Source organism: Aspergillus ruber, assembly GCF_000600275.1.
Source record: "Aspergillus ruber CBS 135680 unplaced genomic scaffold scaffold00012, whole genome shotgun sequence".
Lineage (NCBI taxonomy): Eukaryota > Fungi > Ascomycota > Eurotiomycetes > Eurotiales > Aspergillaceae > Aspergillus > Aspergillus ruber.
Genome location: NW_024467308.1, coordinates 344,960 through 365,127, shown reverse-complemented (window position 1 = coordinate 365,127; position 20,168 = coordinate 344,960). Strand labels below are relative to the sequence as shown.

The window sequence follows — 20,168 nt, the reverse complement described above, 5'->3', positions numbered from 1 at the left end:
TTCTGCATGTTGTCCCCCTGAGTGCTTGGGCCACCTTGCCTTGGGCATTTTATCACATGCTAACTAGTTAGTCTCAACGTCTTCATACCTGAGGCACCAAACAACGTGACTATTTATGCCCCAGCCCTATACTTTACCCATCTCGGCAACCACTAGCTCCCGAGCCCAATCAGGCTAGCGCCCCCCACCTCTCAGAACATACAAATAGCCCGCCATCGCCGCCCAACCTGAATTTTTTTTTTCTTCATCTATCTATCATCAGTAGCGGTTTACTATTACCATAATATGTAAATCTACCGGAGCTCCGTCACCGTACGGCTTGCTGAGGGTTATTCGTCCTCTATGGGTTATCCTCCGTTCCCGGCTTCGCAGAGTCACCGTTGCGTCTTCCTTTTTCCCTACACATAACATGGCTGAGCTAGGGTTTTTATTCGAAAGGATAGATCCCCATGCGCTTTAGCTGTGGAGGTGGCGCCAAATCCCCCTTTTTCTACAGTGCTTTATGTTGTACTGGCTGCTCTGCTTTTTGCTCTGCTTCGTCCATGCGATAGAGAATGTTGAAGAGTGAAATGAATATAATGCGTATCAAAAAGACTACGTGCTTATCTTATGCCAATCTCATCGTATCATACTACACCCGTCCAGCATTTCCAATTTGAATTCTCTCTCCGCTCCACTTGTCGTCGCTGCGCAGTACCGGCCAGCTTGTCCCGTCCGCCTTGACCAACGTCAACTCCAACTTCGTACCCAATACCCGAAAATGCGACTTCTCAGGGTCAATCGACGCAAATAGTGAGTATGTATCCTTGAACCGCTTGTTATCGGTAGTCGGAAGGTCGAAGTCGATCGAGTTGGCGGAGAAGTTGACTTTGGCGTGCTCCTTGTCAATCTTCTTTAAATAGAGTGAGGCGTTCACCGACGCGGGTGTTTGGTAGAAGTCGGACCTGTACGGAGTAAAACAACCACGATTAGATATTGAGCACATGGTCGCGGACAGATAGTTACTCACCTCACGGTCTCGACCTTCTCTTCCCCAGCCGGCTTCCCCTTCCCAACAAACAAATGCTTCGTCCGCTCCTGACAGCCCTGGATCTTCAAAAACTCATCAAACTCCAACACTTTCTTCTTGCAGCACGACCATCCCTTGCTCCCCTCGTGGAAAATAGGCTGTCCGGGATGATGCACGCATTTCTCTTCCTCTCGCGGTATGGACGGATCGTAGCCCGCATTACACGCTTTCCGGCGACAAGTAGCATTCGCAGGGATCTCGAGAGACGGGTCATCATCTTCCGGCTCTTCGGGAACAGGTGTAGCGGGGGCAGGAGGCGTAGGCGCAGCGGCCGGGGCGACAGCTGGTCGCGACGACTCAACAGTCACTGGTTTAGGGGCATGGATCTCAGCAGCAGCAGCATCATCGGCTGGTTTCTTTGGGGGCTCGACGGGCGTGTCGTCGACTGTTGAATGCTTGCCCGTGGTGCAGGGTGGAATTGCCAGGAATTCTTCGAAGGTGAGGACGCGGGGTTTGCAGCATTTCCAGCCTGTTTGCAGTATCCAGTCCCATTAGCCTTGCTTCCGATCCGTTGGCGATTTTAGGTTGAGGATTCTAGAGCTCAGTTAGACAACAAGGTCCTCTCACTTACCCTTCTGCCCCTCGTGGAACACTGGTGGCCCCGGGTGGTAAACGCAGTCCTCGTCCGCGTTGGAGAATTCCTTGCCGCACCCTTTGTGAACACACTTGGACGCCATTTTGCAACCTAACGCGAGTATTCTGTAGACTCAATGAGAGAAGGACAAACTTATACAGAAAATGCAAAATTGTGAGCAAAAGTTGGGAAACTCCGTTTGCTGCTTCAATTATCGCCAATCAATCCCGATCGGGCTTAGTGCGGAGAGCTCGAAGATTCCACCGAGTTGGAGAAAAACAAAAGCACATCTAGCACCCGATCCGATCGATTTACCCTATTCAACGCAGTTCAACTTACGCACTTCTTTGTACACCATTAAGAATGTTTCCTACAAGAGCCCTCCTTCAAGCCGCCCGTGTCACTTTCTTCACCCGCGCCGGCTGCGGGCTCTGCGACACAGCCAAACACACCGTCGTCCAACTGAACAAGCGCAAGCCCTTCAATTACGAGGAATTGGACATCATGACTCCTTCCAACAAACAATGGAAAGACATCTACGAGTTCGACGTGCCCGTTCTCCATGTCCAGTCTTTCCAAGACCAGCAAATCTCCGATCCGAAGAAGCTGTTTCATCGGTGGACTGAGCAGGAGGTTGAGAACTTGGTCGACGAGGCGGAGAAGACGCAATAACCGATACACATACACATCGATAATACAATATGATATTCATATTATGCAAGTCGTTCTGTCTGGATACGATTGTCTTCCTATAAAGTGGAGCGGCCATCTAGGAGCTCGCGGTTTCCAGCGCGTTAGAAAGGAATGTGGGAAGGGCGACAGCATCAGCGACAACGGAGACCTACAGAAACAGAACGTTAGCGTTATTCGCGCGTCTCAGTAATATGGCATCTTACCATGTGGAAACCCTGGTCCGCGTACTTCTTCGCAGCTGCGCCGCCCGCGCAGTAAATACCAACTCTCTTGCCATTATCCACGGCTGCCTTGTATATCCGGTCAATGGCAGCGCTCAAGTCTTCGTGGAATTCTCCCAGGACAGGACGACCAATATTGTTTCCGAGATCCCAGGGGCCGATGAACAAGACGTCGATACCGGAGACCTTTGCGATTTCCTCGACCTGATATTGTCAGCATTCGTCTATCTTTTGTTTTGTTTCTGCCATGACGCACATTCTCAAGAGCCTCCTTGGTCTCAATCTGGACAATCGTGAGAAGCGAATCGTTGGCGGTTTGCAGATACTCCGTTGCCGAAATCTTCCCTGTATTACCCATAGCAAAAGGACTGCCGAATCCTCTTCGTCCAACAGGAGGGAATTTAGCGGACTCGACTAGTCTCCGGGCGTCATCTGCGCTGTAAAGAAGCGGAACGACAACACCATGTGCTCCTGTGTCCAAAGCCCCTGCCTGAAGTCAGCACCAGCAACCCTGATAACCTCAAAGATACATACGCTTCACCATCCATCCCTCATTAGCAGCAATTCGCACAATCGGACTGACTCCTTCGGCAGCAATTGCAGCCACGGCCTCGTGCATTTGCCAATCTATGTTCTATTAGTCTCCGTTTATCTCAATTATGTGAAATGAAAAGCATACCGGCAATATTCCCATGCTCCGTATCAACCAAGATCCAATCGTAGCCAGTCCTAGCCATGAACCGCGCATGGTTCGCACCCGGAAGCATTTGCCATGCTCCGAAGGAGAGTCCGCGCTCGGTGCGGAGAGCTTGTTGGAGACGGTTTGCGGCTTGCATCTTGTATCAATGAATTGGTATACACCGTAGTGAAAGAAATAGAATGAAAATATTAGGGGGAAGAAATAAACATATGATGAAATAGACGTCTCACCTCGCGAAAAGAATCCCCCGAAGGGGGGTTTTGCGGGGTTCGGTAGCGGGCCGATGGTTGGCCGAGAAGTATTCTAGGCAGATATAAGAGATATTGCTACATTTTTGTATTATTTTGACAATGATAGCATAGGTAGAGTGAGTCTTTAGCCCATAGGCCCAATAGGATGTGAAATTGAGTTGTGTGGTAGGGCATAACAAGCAAGAGCTCATAATATAAGCCTCGGACCGGCTCCGAGTATACATTGTTCCTAATCGGGAGCGTTCGATTCGAGTGGGTACCTTATAGAGGCTGGATGTATGATTAGAGAATTGGATGTTGTATGACCGGAACGAGTACATAGTTCTGGTTTTGCAGTGTATTTTTTCTACGTGATCTAGCCTGACGTCATGTCCTCGTGAAGTATGACTGCAAACTCATTCTTCAATGTATATGCCAATTGGGGTACCGCGTGACTGAATAACCTAGGCATAAGGACATCGGAAATCTTCACCATAACACATATCCATCCACAGCAACCATGCCACCAAACCAAGAACCAGAAGCCGGCTCTGAGGAACGTCTATTCCTCAGATACTTTCCTGGTAATACTCTCTACGCCAGTGAGTCTACACGGGACGACATTAGGGCTACTGTGCAACGAGAGCAGAACAAACCCACCAGCGCAGCATCCCATATCGTTTTCTCAAATACCTTCCCAGAAACCGTCAAATACATAGCCGACAATCCAAGGTTCCTGGGAAAACATGTCCGAATGTTCTACGACGAGAAACATCACAAACTTATGATCAAGCTCGTATCACACATCCACGAAATAGCACGCAGCTTGATATCCCGAGAAATCGACATCGCTGCAGACCGCATGAGTATCGTCCACGGCCTCGTACCAGATGGTTCAAAGCGTGTCGTATCAGGTCAATATACGAAAGAGCCCGCCTCTTCCTGGCATCCTGCTACACTCCCACCTTCCAGGGATGCAAAATGGCCCTCATTGGTGATTGAATGCGCAGACCTAGAATCAATTACTAGACTTCGAATTGAAGCGGAATGGTGGCTCACCCAATCCGAAGGAGACGTCAGGGTCGTCGTTGTACTCATTATATGGCCATTCCGGTCAGGGATATCACTAGAGAAATGGGTTCCGGATCCGGATGGAAATTCGGGCTCTAATGATAGCACAACAGGTAAGGCGAAGTGTGTTCAGAGGATTGAGTTGCAGTGCAGGTCAAAAAATACGGCTAGTATAGAGGTCAATGGAGGGCCGTTGAGGCTTGAGTTTGAGATGGTGTTCTTGAGGGCTCCTAATTCTTCGAGGCAGCGTGATATTATTGTGAGTGAGGAAGCATTGGAGAGAATTATGGGGTTGGTATCTGATGGGAATATCTGAGTTGTTATCTAGAATATTCTTGCTTCGACGCAAAAAAGTTTTTGATATCGAATGACTCAAAGGCGCCGTGAGTAAGAAAGACGCTCATCGAAAAACAATGATTCCATCATCGTGAAAGTTTAGAATATACGATTAACACGTTCCCCCAAAAGAAATATGCCTGTATCTGACCTTCTCAAGCCTCTAGCTGTATTTTGCAGCCAACTCCAATCTCAACCATACGTCAAGAAAATCCAGAACCTGGGCGATGCATGGCGCACTCTTCCCGAACCACATTTCACCGAGACTGACATCATCATAAAAACCACATCCGATTTTACCTTAAGAATCATAATCGAACAAAATGGAAACATCTCCGTTGAGATGGCGACGTCCGGGGAGCACAAAACCGCCCTCGCACCTGATCCAGTCCATCAGCGGTGTATTTCCTTCGGTTATAGCAGGTGCTTTATCTGGCGGAATTACAATGATATCGAATATGAGAAATAAGGCAGTACTGCAGAGTTAGACGAGCTTCTTGGACCATATCCTCCGTTAGTTGTTGAACACTATGATGCTTGGGTGGATTGGTGCACGAAATACTTTTAGAAGAGACGTGGCGAAACGGGGGACTACATGGCAAATAAATTTCTCATTGCCTCAGAGGTAACATGAAATGCTGCTGGTTATTTATTGGCCTGGCGCATTACTTCTGAGCCTCATATTGGAAGTATACAGTTCTCGACTGACCGTACGAGATACCTACTGGAGCTTGGGAAGGAAAAAAATATTACCTTGAAATTTCTAAGAAACCAGGCTAAGATTCTAGCCAATGGGCCTTCTAGATAGCAATCTTGAGGCTACACAGTGAAGGAGAGTATGGTCTCGGCGGCGTGGCGCTCAGTGGGGAGCTGGGATCACACAGGAAGGTATCGCATGTCATGGAAAGTTCCGGATGATCCTGGGAAGTTCATTTTGGGACATCCTAGAAGGTGACCAGAGGAACCCATTTTAATCGGTTAGGTAAACGCATCGGTGTATATTGTGAAAGATTACCCTATGCACAAACGGTGCTAGGTATTGATGGTCCGGATTCTAGACGTTGGTCTGATTGAGAAGAATTTCGATTTGTTTATCGAGGCTCAAAAGAAACGCAGCAGAGAGAATGGTCTTGTAAATGGATCCTTGATTAACGAGCATCCCTATTGAAGAGCCCCAGATGAAGGGAACAAAGATCTATCTTGGACTGACCCTGAGCAATGTGCCAGGATTTGCGAGAAGAAAATGAGTCGTATCGAGGGCTGTCTCGACTTCTGCGCACCAAGGGATCCCTTCAACATCCCCAAATTGCAGGATCTTCTCAACCATCCGAAGAAGCCTTAGCGGCCAAGAATGGAGAAGGAAGTAGAAAGGAGACCAGAATCTGAGCCGGCGAAAACCACGACCCAGAAACCATGTAGCTATTCAAGTCCAACCAATTTCAGAGTTCCAGTTGAGATTATTCTCATGATCGTGGATTACCTTCGTGGAGATAATGATATCTATGCTCTAATACGTCTGTTTCCCATGTGGAGGTCCTTGATTTCGCAAATAGCCTGGCGAAGGATGTGTATCAAAGACCTTCTACTGGAGGAACCACTTCCACACGTTAATGAACTGTACTGGCTTCATCTTTACTTCAATATTGATCGACTGTTGCGCAAGTCGCATGGATGGGTATTTCGACGACCCGTGATGAATAGTTTGTGATGGATAGTTTGAGATGGATTAAAAAGACTTTTTTGGAGGGGATGGCTTAGAAACATAGCTGGTTTAGTACGATGAATGATACTACTATGATTCTTTCTTAGACCATTCAGCGCCATAATTTAGTAGCATAATAGGCTCCCAGGGTAATATATATCAGCGACGTACAATTCTAATATGGCTTTTTTTTTTCCTTTCCTTTTATTTTATTTTATTTTATTTTTTTAGAGTTGATCAGGTAAATATTTGCCCTGGGATTATCACAGATAGCCGTACTGAGGATCTGATAAAGCTGCAGGCGGGCCGAAAAGTTAATCTCTGATGGGCGCGACATCCTCTCATTTTCACATCAATTACATTCTACTCAGTACCCTCAATTTTCCCTAACAATCAAAATGGCCGACATTCTCAACCCCATAAATATTTTCATCATTCATCCCCAATCCCAACGCTACATAAAAACCACCCGCGACGAAACCGACTCCGAAGAAAACACAACCACCACCATCGAAACAACCTTTGACCTCACCTTCAAAATCACAAAAGCCTCCGATGGAACACCATCCTCCATTGAAGCCTTCCCGCCCACAGAGCAACCACCATCCAATGAAGCAAAACCGCGTCACTACCGAATTGATCCCGACTACGAGACAGGCTTTATTACGCGGAGCACCAGCGATCTGCAACCCGATGAGGAGCGCGATGTGACGATTGAGGATGTCCTGAAGCCGCTTCCTGAGTCGGTACAGGAGCAGTACAAGGCGTGGGTAGATGCATATAATGGGAGTTACAAGACAAGGGTTGAGGATACGGGTGATGAAAAGGCGTCTGTGTTTGCGACTGCGGAAGAGGAGGTGGCGTGGAATGTCGCTGGGTATTTGCTGACATGGCGCCTTACTTTTGCGCCTGAGATTGGAAGTGCTCAGTATTATGGATTTGGTAATTCGCGGTCTTTTGTGGTGGGTGAGAACCAGTTGCCTTCCACTGTGGGGTTTCTCAAGGCTGGGGCGGGGGTTTTGGAAAGTGGGAAGCCATCGATGTAGTATCCGTATTTCCCAGTGATTAAAAATGCTATTATAGTCTATCATGCTTCATAATGACAATGTTCTATTCATGATTAGTGTACACCCAGTTATATACCTAACTTCAGGCGAAAGGTTTCCTTATAAGTGTGCCGTCAAGACATCCTAGGCAAGCTCAACAGCCCAAGCTCAGGCCAATGATCCGTCATATCCAAAAGCTCTTTCGTGAACGGCCGGAACCACGCCTCCTCCGAAACTGCTTCTGGCGGCAACGTCCCAAACGTGTCCATCGGGAACAACCAGAACCCAAAAGCCGGTTTCACGGCTTTCTCGAGGTCTTCATTCTTGTACTTCTCATGCAACGAGCCAATCGGGTACTGTATGACTTGGTCGCTGATATCGAAATAGCGTAGCGCTAGGTTAGCATTTGTTACGCTGTCGTCAATACGCCATTTCCCTGTCCACTCCCAATCCTCTTTTTCTACCCATCTCTTTGCGCTCTCGCGATCAAAAATAGGAAATTCGCTGCCAGGCGGACTAAAACTTAGCATCAGTCGATACTCGACACCGGACGGCGAAATGTCCCATTTCTTCAGTATCCTTTGCCATTGATGGAGCAGACCAAGGGGGTCACTCTCCACATATACCTGTTTCAAGTCCTCGGCTATATGGCGTGGATCACGCCGCAAGCGCTCAAAGTTCGGTGTCATCGCCATTATCGGGAAAGAGCGGTTAAACATCGTTTTAGACGTCGGAATCCCACTCAAGGGACCCAAAACTTGACGTCCCGTGCGCACTTTCTCGACAAAAAAGATCTCTCGTAGCTTGCTGACAGTTTCGACAAACGCATTCCTGTGTTCAGCATTGAGGTTCGATGGCTCTAATAGGTTGATATCAGTCGCGTTCAGACTGTGCGTGTCCAACGCCAGGTTGAGCAAACCAACACCACGAGGATCATGCGTATGTTTCAGATGATATATAAAATCCAGCAGGGTATTCTTCGCCAAGATACCCGGGTATATCCAAAGAAAGTCGTACTCCGGATTGAAATGGAAAGTCCCCGGTTTCATAACCTCTTCTCCCGCAATCCCATGCACCAGCATGCAAGGAATATGGCATCGGTAAAAGCCCAATGCTGCCTCTCTTGCCTCGCTATTGACTCGCATCAATTTGCTTATCACCTGATGTCCATCCACAATGGCGCGATACCTGGTGCTTCCTCCATCTTCGTCTACTTGTCTGTCTGTGCGGACTTCGAAACGGACCGTTATGATGCGCGGGCGTTGCAGGAAGTAGTTCCAGATCTTTAGACGCAACTCGGGTGGGAGGAGATGGAAGAACGGGAAGTCGGAGTTCTCTTTGTATTCTTGAAGGCAGTTAAAGAGCTGCAAATGGGGCTGCGACATGTTGAAAGTCAACGGGACCGGAGCACGGTGGATTAGTTGATGTTATAGGAAGCCTCTCCGTAGCGATATAGACAATTAAACAGAGGCCCAGCAGTCGCCCCAAAGTAGCGAACTTCAACAGCAACTGTCATCTCTGAGCTTGTGAACCAGTGGGCAAAAATGTGTTTAAAGTGAAGCATGGACAAATTAGAATTGGAAGTTATTCCCATTCATTTCGGGCAGTTGGAAGATGACGTCAGTCATAAGCAGCCAAATGTGGCGCTGTGGCTGAAGCAGAAAGACCTTTTTCCTCTTTGGGACAGGGCTTCATCCTTTGGAGGTTTGATTTCGGTAAGACACGGGCAATTATCAGCGGTTTTCTTCTGACTTAGCTTTAGAAAAGAAAAAAAAAAAAAAAAAAAAAAAAAAAAAAAAAAAAAAAAAAAAAAAAAACTGAAGTGTTCCTGTATCATTAATTTGAAAGCCTTGTCTATTTAAGATCCTCAGGCTCGTATTCTCAAGAATAAAGCCTTTTTCACTTCACTTTCTCTAATAGAAACCATGAAAATGTCCAACCTAAACAACTTCGCACGTATCTATGCTCTCTCCATGTTTCTCCTTGTATTTATGTTCTTCATCCACAGCCTCGCTTTCCGGCTTTCGTCCCTACGATGCGCCACAATCGCAGCGGTTGCATTGATGGTCTACCACACGTTCATGGTGACTGAAGCATACCACTATGCGGTCCAAATGAGATGGTCCTGGGCAAGCATGCGGGTGTTAATACAAGATGGGACGCATTGTGTGTTCTTTTTGATTGCTGCGGTGGATATTATTCGTGATAGTGGGAAGAGTGTATTTTACTATGCCTATGGAGAGAAAAAGGGTTCAATTTCCCTTTTAAGAATCCATACGAGCCCTCGATAGGCTGGAAAGGAAGATAGCGAATAAACGAATCCGCCCCATGAGTCTCTCCAGCTGTCACCGCTACTAATCGTGATGATTACTCAGTATAGACTGAGCCGAGGACTATAGTTTCTCTTCGAAAATAAGCTTGATGGAGCACTTGACCCGTTCCTACTCGAAGGTCAGCAAAGATGGTCACTTTTTGCCTTGTCAACCTTGCAAACTAATGTCAGACGAAACGTATAGGGACCTAATCATTGGTAAGCGTTCCCTTCAGAGATGCTTAGAATTTTGTCTCATAATATATGACAGAGACAACGGATATCAACGATCCTGTTTCCTATGATACGGTTTTGCCGGAGATCTCTATAGAAACAGAAGACTGGAGATGTTATAAATGTGATTACTGTACTGAGACTTGATCGACCTTGGCACAGCGGGGGTGACGACTCTAGTCAGAACAATTGCTTAAAATAAACAGGCAGCTTCATAAAGCCAATATATTCGATTGATAAAAATATCTTCATGCCACGACTCGTAATAGCGGTATGATCAACATCGTGAGCAAGACTTATACCCAGCCATATCCACAGCATGTAAAGTTAGTAGCGCAAAGTTAGTCCAGCAAACCAGCAAATAAAATCAAATCATCAATCATCAAATTCAACATGCCCATATATAACATGACAAAAGGCAAAAAAATGAACAAGAAAGCAAATGAAGTCGTGTACCGTATAATGCAAAGAAAATAAAACCCCAAAGCCATGGACGCCCAATAAGATCGGATGTATACGATGACGCTTAATATCAAAACCACATGATTCCCACTACCAAGCCGATCACGATAGCCATGCAGCTGCCGCGGACTTGTTTGGGGTTTCGACCGCTCCCTGCATCCTGCGAGTCGCCGGAGAGGATTGTAGCTGCATTTGCGGACGGTATTGTTTTGGGTGCTACGGTAGGTCCAGACACGTTGTGTTGCAGTGGTAGCTTTAGTTGGTGAGTATCCGAAGGACGTGAAACGGGCGGCTGTATTGAAGAATTAGGTAGATGTGCTGAGTCTATAGCGTCGTAGGAAGTAGAAAATGCCTTCACTGTATCGTGGACGGTGAGACAGGCCTGCTGCCAAACACCGCTGAAATACTCGCAAAACTCTAGTTTGGGATTGGTATCGGTTTTGTTGGTCGTTGAGGTCGTATAATTATTGTCATATACCATTTTTTCAAAAGATTCGTCACGCAATAAAGGTAACTGTAAGGAAGAAGTGTCGGAAAGATTCGAGGGAGGGTGCGACAACGCTGTCTCGACCAAAGGTAGGCTCCGAGTAGAAAAAGACTGTAGCAGCTGACGGTCATCCAACTGCTGAATGAAGGCTGTGAAAGCGCGAACACTTCGAGTAAGGGTCGAAAAATTTTCCCACGGATAGGGAGGATCATTTGGTAAAGCAGACGCAGTCTCAAATGAGCTCGGGACCGCAGCAGGACGCGAACGAGGCAGAGAATCACCACATAACCACGGCCAACACTGACCGCTTGTTGCCCGGACTCTCAAACGAGTGTCAACAGAACCATCCTTGACGATTCGCGAAAAATCTGCACCAATTGCTATTACCATCAGCAACTGCCATAGACGTAACGTAAAGCGATACTCACGTCGGACCTCACTCCCAATATACCACCCATTCTTCCAACTAGACCCCCAATCCCATGATAACGACGGCACCAAGCTAAGCAGCGAAAAGACAACAAGCGCCAAAAACGGAATTGCACCTGGTTTTTCCAGCCCTGACCGCATCGTCCACACGCCGGGCTATGACCCCGGACTAGACTGCGTTCAATCAACAAAAATACGCACTCAACTGGTATAGGATCTGAATTCGGATTCGGGTTCAGGATCGGCTTCGGACAATTCGGGAAGGCGCAAGACGGACAATGACAACCTCATTGCCAGGACGTTGAGAGAAGTAGAAGATTATTATGAGTTATGGCAAACGAAGATGTAACGTTATGTCTACCGAACCGTAACGAGGTCAACGAGAGCTGCAATCTGCAAGTAAGAGTCCAGTCGCAGGGCAGGCGCAAAATGGGCGAATTTCACAGGGCGCCCAGCTCGTCTAAAAGTGGGTGTGGTTTTTTTTTTTTTTTTTTTTTCTGTCCCAGCAACCCGTTGACGATCAGCGCGAAACCGGATGAGCAGCCACTGGCGGTGGAGAGGAAAAGAGCAACGAGGGAAAAGAGATCCAGATTCCGGTGTGTAGATGTTATGTACGTATATAGAAAATCGGGATGATCCCCGGCAAAGCGATTCCCTCGCGGTGAGTGTCGATGACGACGTCAAACGTCGGTTTTTGCCGGCGCAAAGAGAAATATAGAGGGCAAATGACGTAAAGGACCCTGTCGCCCCTCTGTGGGATGCGACGGCCAAGAGTTTCTGCTATCGCGTTATATGCTGCATATAAAAAGAATGAGGGGGGTATGGAGGGGCAATGAGGTATATAGAATAATATTGGATGTCTATGAGAGGATGATAATAATAAACAAGGCGCTGCACGTCGGAAGGTTGAGTCGTGCGACGATCGCACGTTGCTTACCATACGGTACTGTAAGTTACCGACAATAAATCAGGATAATGTATTTGTATAGCATCAGGCAGCAGATTATATAGAAAACAATGCAAAGATCATTAATCATTCATAGTATGACAAACACCTCATCAGTCCATGTTCCTGTACACTTCATGGTCCCTATACAGAGTAACCCCATAGTACAACTCTTTATCATATACGATTCGTCATCGTCGCCGGTGTCTCGGATTTGGGCGACATCATTGTTGTAGTTGTCGTAGCTGTGGTGGTCGTAGCTGTGCCCCTCCTCGTTTGCGAAGTTTCACTCCCCTCGCTCCTTGATTTGTCCCCACCCGGAGTTCCGGTGCGGGTTGTGCTGCCTCCGCTGCTTGGTTTGCCGCCGCGCTTGACCATTCGCCCTAGCACTCTGACTATCTCGGCGGCGTCTTCGAAGCTATCGTCGTCCATTCCTTCCCGGGCATTGTATACATCGGCAATAGCCTGCTTCGCTAGTCGTCGACAGGCGGTGGGGTCATGCAGACAGTCGTAGATATAGGCGGCGTATTCGAGCTTGACGGACAGTCGCAGTGGATGGGATCCCGGTAGCATTCGCTCCGCTAATGTGGCGGCATGGTTGAAACAGGCTGTGGCCGTTGTAGTGAAATCTTGCAGTGGAAGAAGAAACGATGCTGCCGGTTTGGGCGGTTGAACAGGTGCAAGACCCGGAGGATGTTGGGCGACTCTCCCTGCCGATAGATGTTCCCAGCGAGATGCCAGTTCTACCGGTACGGGCAGTATTTCTGGTTTTGATTTGAAAGAGAATCTTGTCCCTGGCTCCTGAGACAATATCCCGAGTCCTGTGCCACTAATCGTAGCACCATTGGCTGGTAAACCGATGACACCGGGAGAGTGAACAGCCGGCTGGTTGTGGAACAAAACAAATATATGATAAAATGAAGCTCGAAGTTTATGCGCCAGGACCTTCAATTCCACATACGCTTCGACCATTGGAAGAACGAACTCTTCCAGAATTAAAAGACCTTCGCGCGAAAGCCATATGATGTGATGGTACATCTGAAGGGATCTCGTTTCGCGAGTCGGATCCAAACGTCGCAGCCGCCGTGCACGAAGAAGCTTCTTGGAAAGCATCACCGACAAACCCAAGACTTTGTACAGCATCGTAGACAAGAACGGATCCTCCAGCCCTGTGGAAGCCGCAAAGGCCCCCAGGGCCTTCTGATCAACCTCATGCGACGCCATCCACACGTCCAACGATTCACAGTCGTCGGAATCCAAGGAAAGGCTATCCTCGTCAACGTTAGCCATGGTTGCGGTTACACTGGTCAATGGGAATAAATTGGGTACCAATCTCGGACAGTGCAACAAGAACGGCCGCTATAAGAAGACAGAACCCAAGGACGCTTTGTTTGCACCGGATAGATCGACGGTGATAATAAAAGGAAAAGTGAAACAGAAACACATTATGATCATCTTACCTTACTTTCGCGCGCGCAAACGCTCAATACAGAATGTAGTTCCCCAGGTGCGCTTAAACGCTGTGGCTTTCCATGCTCATGCCAAGCGCCAGCTTCGGGAACTTTCTCAGCCAGTCGATACCCAAAGTCAGCGCCAAAATAGACTCTGACTTTGGCCCAGAGGAACGGCTCGTTCCTGTCGCGCCTCCCCCCTTTTTTTTTTTTTTTTTTTTTTTTTTTCCAGCGTTTGCTTTTGTCGCGCTTGTATTCTTTTTCGCTTGTCGCGCGGGAAATGTTGAGATAAGCAGGTTATGCGCCGAGTAACAATTCAGACCGCTCGGAAGTCGCGCAAGTAAAAATCGATAAGTCACAGGTCAGATGAATACAATCCTCGGAGGCGAACTTGTTGTACAAAGTGGACCAAGACAAAAAGGCTTGCAGAGGGGGGGAAGATAAAAGTAATATGAGATGCTGATTTCACCCCGCAGAATAGACAAGAGTAAATCCCCGTTTATTGCGCACCGGTGATCTGGAGCAATCGCGCGTTTTTGTAGGGCTCTTGACTCAATTATGGATTGATGTATCGTCGCGAATGACCGAGAAGGAAAAAAGAAGATTCCCTCACCCGCACACAGCAAAAGGCGTGAGCAACAGCACTAGCAATGCAAGGTACCGAAAAAAATGCAATTGGCAATTGTAAAAAGAAGCTCGTGGCCAGAAAGCAGACAGTCTCGAGACATTGTGTGTTTGCAATAGTTGTCTGCTGTTTCTGTTTTTTTTTTTTTTTTTTTCTCCCTGTCTGGAATTGCCAACACACCGCTGACAATTGTGAGTATGAGCAACGGACAGAAGCTGCCCTGTGTTCGTCTCAATAACCCGAGTCAGCCCAATTGCAGGCGCCGGGGAGGGGGGGATAGTCCGTGCCAAACGGGTACTAAATAACAATGATTCCCAATTGATAGCAAAAGAAACGAGAGGGCCTTCGGTAATAACGAGCGGCGCCACTAAGGCATTAATCACTGACGTTCCGAACCACTGGCCATTGAAATGGGCAGCGAGAAATGATGCAAGGAATAATCAAGCCATCTGCACGGCTTCTTTCCTGATACGATACTCATGGCCGAAGTCTCGATGGATATTAAGCAGTCAATAGAATATCCTGCACTTCATGCATATATGATGTTAATTAAAATAGCTCCGTGCTCTGTAACTCCATGCGAATTGACTTGTCCCATCTGCTCGCTATTCGAGACACCATCAATGGGAATACTATCTCGATTCCAATCCAGACTGAGATGAGGCGGGGGGCTCTTTATTCCGCTAATCAATGCAGCGAATGCTTCCGGAGGGGGGGCGGCACAGCTTCGATACGTGTCAAAACCCAAGCAGTTTGACTCCTGCTCCTTCCCTGCAGCTTTACATCCGGCCGGAGCAATGCGGTATCTGTAGATGCACTAGTGTGGATCGCCCAGCCACTCGGTCGCGGGATGTACTCCGGATACAGCTCATATAGGCTCCGTACCCCCCATACTCCGTAGTCATGATGCAGTCAACGTATCTGCAGCGCTTCATCATGCCATTAAGCCTGATTCAGACCGTTTCCCTCTGCTTCTTTTTGTGTATGAAGTTATCCTCGACTAAGCGGGCGGGCGGGCGAACGTTCGACGGGGCCCGCGCGGTTCGTAGCGCGCATCCTGACTCGAGCGCACTGACAGTTGGCAGAGGCTTTGCCAGCGTGGCGGGATACATCGTGGAGAACGTAATCGTGATCACTGACTGTATTCCATAGAGAAGGCAAGGTGTTTCTTGCTATTCCAAATAGAAAAACGGCCCGTTTCTAGAAATTGACATGCTGACGATGATGCAAGACCAGGAAAAGTTCCGGCAGTATCCCACCGCTGTGTTGACCCCCTACGCCGCATCCGAATCGGGTAATTGTCGGCCTTGGGTCGCAATGCTGTGGAAGTTATGATGCGAAATCCATATTCATATTAAAAAATAACTCTCTTTAACGATGAAACAGTTAGGCTACACTTGACGCCGTTTTGAGCGTCCTGCTAACGGGCAGCGGCCTTGGCGTCACGTGTAAGTATTCACACGGCCAACAGGCTTTAACACCACGTCCGGCACTGGTTGGTTTTCCTCCTGGTTCCTGAACGCCCACCCGTCATGGTTCCGCCGCCGGAGGGCCTAGCTCTTCGTTCAATCGTACCTCAATTCTCTGAGGAGGCCATTTTTGAGGGAGCCATTTTGGCCCCCCCCGCGGCCGTCTCGTTCGCTCGAATTCTATAAAGCCTTGAATGACCATGATGCTCTCTCACTTCTCTTCCCTCGCTTTCAAGCAACTCACATTCCCATATCTAGTTTTCACTGCCTGTTTCAAAACAGCTGGAGAAATCAAACTTTTGTCATCCTGCCCGGCTCTTTCGCCATCCAGAGATCCCTTCCTTTCACACGCTTTGGTCTGTTATGCAGCACTACCCACGACCGGTCGTGTCCGATGACGACAGCGGTATCAATACCGATGTACCGGACGTCTTCTCAGACAATTCTACCGATGAATTCTCGGATAGTGCATCCGAGCTAGACAGTGATGACGACCCGGAAGATCTTTCTGATGATGATTCGATCTTGGATGATGAGGAACGGGAACTCCCTGCGGCGCACTACCTACAAGAGGCCGAACACCAGCATTCGACCTTGCTCGTCCCAGGGTTCAGGGAGCCTCTCAATTTGATTTCCAGATGCCTCGAGGGAAATTATGCTTTGATAATCTGGTGCTTCATGGTAAATACAGACTCGTTTATGCCGACCGAATGGTAGTTCATTCTGCTCAAGGCCGTCCCTGACGTAAACAGAAATATGCAGTATCTGAAACCGTGGTTATTGTCAGCCTTAGGAGCATCCCAGCATTAATCCAATACTCACATAACCATCATCCATGATGACGTCCTTCAGGAGGTTATTTAGTAGGGCCAGGGCTGGGGTTATCTTGTCAACTGATTCTACCTGCCACACTAAATGCAGCCGGCGAACCTGGGAGATTCAGGTGTTGTAACCGTAAATCACTTTCTTCAGATATGGAATAGCCACGGCGATACCAGATCCGCTATCAAGGACTAAAACACTTTCATAACGGCCAACTTCCTCACTCACTCCATGAGGACCAGTGAACAAGGCCACGAAAGAAACCGAGCTCCCCGCAGTAGCGGAGGCATAGCGAAGAAGATCAGCAGTTAAACCACAGCATGGATGCACCAGAAGTTTCACCGTGTCTTGTGCACCCTCAAACCACGATGTGACCGTGAAAGGGTGTGTCTGCATCCACGACCATAGACTAACCAACGGTATCCAGAGGTTAATATACTGACCAGCCTCCACTTTCACAGGCCGAGGTAAGAGAACATGAATACAGACGGCTTTCACCGCAGTTCCTTCCTTGGTAAATTCGCCCGTGCTAAATGATGCAATGGCCCTGGGAGAACCGCGACCCGCAAACAGGCCGTTTTAATATAGAAGAGTTACCAGCTGTAAAAATAAGATCAGCCCGAACATCCCTAACGCAATCAAGATATATCTTTTTGAGGAGTGGCTCTGCTTTGGGATATGCGGCCAGGTGCCGTAGACAAAGATCCCGGCGAGAATCTAATGTCCTCGGAGAAAAATTTCATTAAACCATTGACGGAACCATGGAATGGAAAATAGGGCAAGGACACCTAGTGAGACTGCAGCCTGCTAAACGTTAGTTGGAGTATATGATATTGTTAACAAGACATACAAGCATAGTAAGAAGGTTTTGTAGTTCATGGAGTGGAAAGGTAAATCCCTAGCCCTGAACCGCCACAATGATGTGAAATGATGGCAGAGTAATGGCCATCCAGCCGGTAGCACGATGGATCCTACAGCATGTGCTCCGTCTTATGCCTAGAAGGTCAGCTAGGAAGCTTAGATGGATAGCTGATAAAGGGAATATCAAGTTGACTAAGGTCAGCTCTCCGGCCCGGCGACCAGCGCCAGTCAACGACTTTATTCTAAAGAAGACGAGAAATATGTTGATTGCCGCATATGATAACTACAATCCGTGTTCTAGTAGCATTGTTGTGATCAATGGAGGCTTTGCTTGAGAAGCCTATCATAAATACTCATGTTTCAGCAAATATATGTAATTCATCACTTTTCGCATTTCTTTTCGGTGAGTTGGAAAGTTTGGAGCACAACTTGGTCTTGCAGGTGCGTTGAACTCGTCGATCAGGAATGAATGCACAGTCAAATAAATTATCTCTCCAGACTCTCCTTCACACTCACGGGGGTAATGATGCGAGACTCTGGATCTGCTCACCATTTTCTATCGTATTCTTCGTTTTCCTGTATTATGCCTGGAGTGACCATGTGGTCCTTCATATTGCCTATTCTCATTTGGAAAATAAAAGCGCCGAGAATTGATTGCGCAGAGGGCGACTCATTTACTTTGGGACACCTCATTGAGTGCCACCCAAAAGATCCTCTACTTGTGCCTCCACTTTTTCACCCGCCGCTTTGGCTGTGATAGGGCTCGGTGACACCGACCCGAGGGCGGTAGACAGAGCCGGAGACCCAGCAGATTCCAAGACCGCGGTCTCAAGACCTACCAGGCCATTAGAATGCCAACTTATATCCCCTACAATTTCAGGACCCGCTAAGCCATAAGTCTCAGAGCTTAAGACGCCTGGTGACTCAAGACTAGAACTATGAGTCTGACTCTTGGGAGCGATCAAGAGCGTGCCTAGGAGCCATGTGTTACAGATACCTAAGGCACTAATCTCACGTGATTATGCGGGGAGTCAAGGCAGAATCATTGGACTATAAGCTCTGGTAATAATGCAGGAAGGACAGGGATCACAGGTGGTAGTTAACAGGCGCATCACGTGATCAACTACCATAATCACTACCATCAGAATGGTAGTCCATATGGTATACAAGCGGAGGATATATAAGGACACTCATTCATGCACCTAGTTAGTTCTTCGCAATCAATCTAGTTAATCAAGCATTGGTTACCTTCTAGTTTCTGACTCGTCCGCACTTAACCAACAACCCAGCATACGTGCTCGGTTGACCTTGTTTCTCTATTCGTTACCTTTACCGATTCTACCTGTTGACTACCTTACGGAGCCTGGAGGGGGCGAGATACCTTCGACGTGATTACAGAGGACCTGGATGGTCATTGAGCATATGAGTGCTTGGAAGACACTTAGGTAAGTGTCCTGTCTCGAAATACAACTAACTAGAACCCTAGGTACGATACGAGGGAAGCCAGGTTGTGACACACTGTCGCTTCTTGCGGTGTATCACGGCGCTTGTTAGAACTTGTGTAGCACGGAGGCCGCAGCGCGACCTCCGCAGTGCGGACTTATGCATTATTACCCATCGTCTATTCATGTACATAGATAACAGGTCACATGACTAATGCCAGTCATGTGACCGCCGCGAGAATACTTTGCGGCGCTGGTGGTTGGACTTTAGACACCAGCGATTAGTCTCTTGAACACTACGCATATAGTCCGCAGTGCGCTCATCACGCTGTCTCAATCCCTTCTTTCTAACAGCGCTCTACTAGGATAATGGAACATCCAACTCATGGGTTCTACCTAGGTAGCTATCGACGAGAATAATCAACATGAGGAAGGAAGAGAGGAGGTAACGCCGTATTTATCAACAAAGCAATAAAGCAAAAAACTGCACCTCACGTGATACCCAGCCAACGTGACCAGGCCGCCACATGCACGTTTTAATGGCCCAAAAACACCAACATCTAGTGGTTGAAGAAAATGAGATGAATGAGGTGGCATACAGAGACAAATTATTGCATGCTCTTTGCAGAATCCATCAAACTCTGCACTTAAATGGCTACTATGGCCATCAAGTTTAAGTAGCCGCTTTGAACCAACTGAATAGTGTTTGGAATATGTGTCACAACCTGGCTTCTCTCGTATCATACCTAGGGTTCTAGTTAGTTGTATTTCGAGACAGGACACTTACCCTAAGTGTCTTCCAAGCACTCATATGCTCAATGACCATCCAGGTCCTCTGTATATCACGTCGAAGGTATATCGCCCCCTCCAGGCTCCGTAAGATAATCAACAAGTAGAATCGGTAAAGGTAACGAATAGAGAAACAAGGTCAACCGAGCACGTATGCTGGGTTGTTGGTTAAGTGCGGACGAGTCAGAAACTAGAAGG

At 47.7% G+C, this 20,168-nt stretch overlaps 11 protein-coding genes across 11 annotated transcripts; 5 read left to right on the top strand and 6 right to left on the bottom strand.

Annotated features, from left to right (window-relative positions):
- Positions 1–474: 474 nt before the first annotated feature.
- EURHEDRAFT_412211 (cysteine and histidine-rich domain-containing protein) lies at positions 475–1,811 on the bottom strand. Its single transcript, XM_040781848.1, has 3 exons — positions 1,641–1,811; positions 1,010–1,538; positions 475–944 (listed from the first exon to the last, which is right to left on the bottom strand). The coding sequence occupies exons 1-3, from the start codon at positions 1,744–1,746 to the stop codon at positions 632–634; spliced, it is 948 nt and encodes a 315-aa protein (XP_040639080.1). The 5' UTR covers positions 1,747–1,811; the 3' UTR covers positions 475–631.
- Positions 1,812–1,880: 69 nt separating this feature from the next.
- Positions 1,881–2,625, top strand: EURHEDRAFT_412210 (glutaredoxin family protein). The gene has a single exon (XM_040781847.1). It carries the CDS (start codon positions 2,007–2,009, stop codon positions 2,313–2,315), a length of 309 nt encoding a protein of 102 aa, XP_040639079.1. The 5' UTR covers positions 1,881–2,006; the 3' UTR covers positions 2,316–2,625.
- On the bottom strand, positions 2,294–3,300 carry EURHEDRAFT_412208 (HpcH/HpaI aldolase family protein). The gene is made up of 5 exons (XM_040781846.1): positions 3,237–3,300; positions 3,092–3,184; positions 2,814–3,043; positions 2,540–2,761; positions 2,294–2,484 (listed from the first exon to the last, which is right to left on the bottom strand). Exons 1-5 carry the CDS (start codon positions 3,292–3,294, stop codon positions 2,413–2,415), a joined length of 675 nt encoding a protein of 224 aa, XP_040639078.1. The 5' UTR covers positions 3,295–3,300; the 3' UTR covers positions 2,294–2,412.
- Positions 3,301–4,179: 879 nt separating this feature from the next.
- On the top strand, positions 4,180–4,903 carry EURHEDRAFT_412207 (uncharacterized protein). Its single transcript, XM_040781845.1, has one exon. The coding sequence runs from the start codon at positions 4,242–4,244 to the stop codon at positions 4,872–4,874; it is 633 nt and encodes a 210-aa protein (XP_040639077.1). The 5' UTR covers positions 4,180–4,241; the 3' UTR covers positions 4,875–4,903.
- A 127-nt stretch (positions 4,904–5,030) lies between these two features.
- Positions 5,031–5,363, top strand: EURHEDRAFT_402578 (uncharacterized protein; the record flags this gene model as incomplete). The annotated part of the gene is made up of 1 exon (XM_040780150.1): positions 5,031–5,363. The coding sequence occupies one exon, from the start codon at positions 5,031–5,033 to the stop codon at positions 5,361–5,363; it is 333 nt and encodes a 110-aa protein (XP_040639076.1).
- Positions 5,364–6,927: 1,564 nt separating this feature from the next.
- On the top strand, positions 6,928–7,717 carry EURHEDRAFT_412206 (uncharacterized protein). Its single transcript, XM_040781844.1, has one exon. The coding sequence runs from the start codon at positions 6,995–6,997 to the stop codon at positions 7,640–7,642; it is 648 nt and encodes a 215-aa protein (XP_040639075.1). The 5' UTR covers positions 6,928–6,994; the 3' UTR covers positions 7,643–7,717.
- On the bottom strand, positions 7,358–9,198 carry EURHEDRAFT_412205 (2EXR domain-containing protein). The gene has a single exon (XM_040781843.1). The coding sequence runs from the start codon at positions 9,025–9,027 to the stop codon at positions 7,777–7,779; it is 1,251 nt and encodes a 416-aa protein (XP_040639074.1). The 5' UTR covers positions 9,028–9,198; the 3' UTR covers positions 7,358–7,776.
- A 349-nt stretch (positions 9,199–9,547) lies between these two features.
- On the top strand, positions 9,548–10,077 carry EURHEDRAFT_412204 (uncharacterized protein). The gene has a single exon (XM_040781842.1). It carries the CDS (start codon positions 9,574–9,576, stop codon positions 9,931–9,933), a length of 360 nt encoding a protein of 119 aa, XP_040639073.1. The 5' UTR covers positions 9,548–9,573; the 3' UTR covers positions 9,934–10,077.
- A 642-nt stretch (positions 10,078–10,719) lies between these two features.
- Positions 10,720–11,706, bottom strand: EURHEDRAFT_377462 (uncharacterized protein; the record flags this gene model as incomplete). Its single annotated transcript, XM_040778970.1, has 2 exons — positions 10,720–11,516; positions 11,565–11,706. The coding sequence occupies 2 exons, from the start codon at positions 11,704–11,706 to the stop codon at positions 10,720–10,722; spliced, it is 939 nt and encodes a 312-aa protein (XP_040639072.1).
- Positions 11,707–12,523: 817 nt separating this feature from the next.
- Positions 12,524–14,153, bottom strand: erg27. Its single transcript, XM_040781841.1, has 2 exons — positions 13,972–14,153; positions 12,524–13,778 (listed from the first exon to the last, which is right to left on the bottom strand). Exon 2 carries the CDS (start codon positions 13,733–13,735, stop codon positions 12,689–12,691), a length of 1,047 nt encoding a protein of 348 aa, XP_040639071.1. The 5' UTR covers positions 13,736–13,778; positions 13,972–14,153; the 3' UTR covers positions 12,524–12,688.
- Positions 14,154–16,620: 2,467 nt separating this feature from the next.
- EURHEDRAFT_515252 (NADPH oxidase family protein) lies at positions 16,621–18,292 on the bottom strand (the record flags this gene model as incomplete). Its single annotated transcript, XM_040786352.1, has 4 exons — positions 16,621–16,821; positions 16,879–16,986; positions 17,041–17,330; positions 18,256–18,292. 4 exons carry the CDS (start codon positions 18,290–18,292, stop codon positions 16,621–16,623), a joined length of 636 nt encoding a protein of 211 aa, XP_040639070.1.
- Positions 18,293–20,168: the final 1,876 nt, after the last annotated feature.

Bases quoted from the DNA above. Each gene is read 5' to 3' on its own strand.
- EURHEDRAFT_412211 (XM_040781848.1), bottom strand. From the start codon at position 1,746: ATGGCGTCCAAGTGTGTTCACAAAGGGTGCGGCAAGGAATTCTCCAAC. The intron at 1,539-1,640 runs GTAAGTGAGAGG...TACTGCAAACAG, and splicing joins GTTCCACGAGGGGCAGAAGG to GCTGGAAATGCTGCAAACCC. The intron at 945-1,009 runs GTGAGTAACTAT...TACTCCGTACAG, and splicing joins GAGAAGGTCGAGACCGTGAG to GTCCGACTTCTACCAAACAC.
- EURHEDRAFT_412210 (XM_040781847.1), top strand. From the start codon at position 2,007: ATGTTTCCTACAAGAGCCCTCCTTCAAGCCGCCCGTGTCACTTTCTTC.
- EURHEDRAFT_412208 (XM_040781846.1), bottom strand. From the start codon at position 3,294: ATGGCTAGGACTGGCTACGATTGGATCTTGGTTGATACGGAGCATGGG. The intron at 3,185-3,236 runs GTATGCTTTTCA...AATAGAACATAG, and splicing joins GGAGCATGGGAATATTGCCG to ATTGGCAAATGCACGAGGCC. The intron at 3,044-3,091 runs GTATGTATCTTT...GACTTCAGGCAG, and splicing joins TGAGGGATGGATGGTGAAGC to GGGCTTTGGACACAGGAGCA.
- EURHEDRAFT_412207 (XM_040781845.1), top strand. From the start codon at position 4,242: ATGTTCTACGACGAGAAACATCACAAACTTATGATCAAGCTCGTATCA.
- EURHEDRAFT_412206 (XM_040781844.1), top strand. From the start codon at position 6,995: ATGGCCGACATTCTCAACCCCATAAATATTTTCATCATTCATCCCCAA.
- EURHEDRAFT_412205 (XM_040781843.1), bottom strand. From the start codon at position 9,027: ATGTCGCAGCCCCATTTGCAGCTCTTTAACTGCCTTCAAGAATACAAA.
- EURHEDRAFT_412204 (XM_040781842.1), top strand. From the start codon at position 9,574: ATGTCCAACCTAAACAACTTCGCACGTATCTATGCTCTCTCCATGTTT.
- erg27 (XM_040781841.1), bottom strand. From the start codon at position 13,735: ATGGCGTCGCATGAGGTTGATCAGAAGGCCCTGGGGGCCTTTGCGGCT.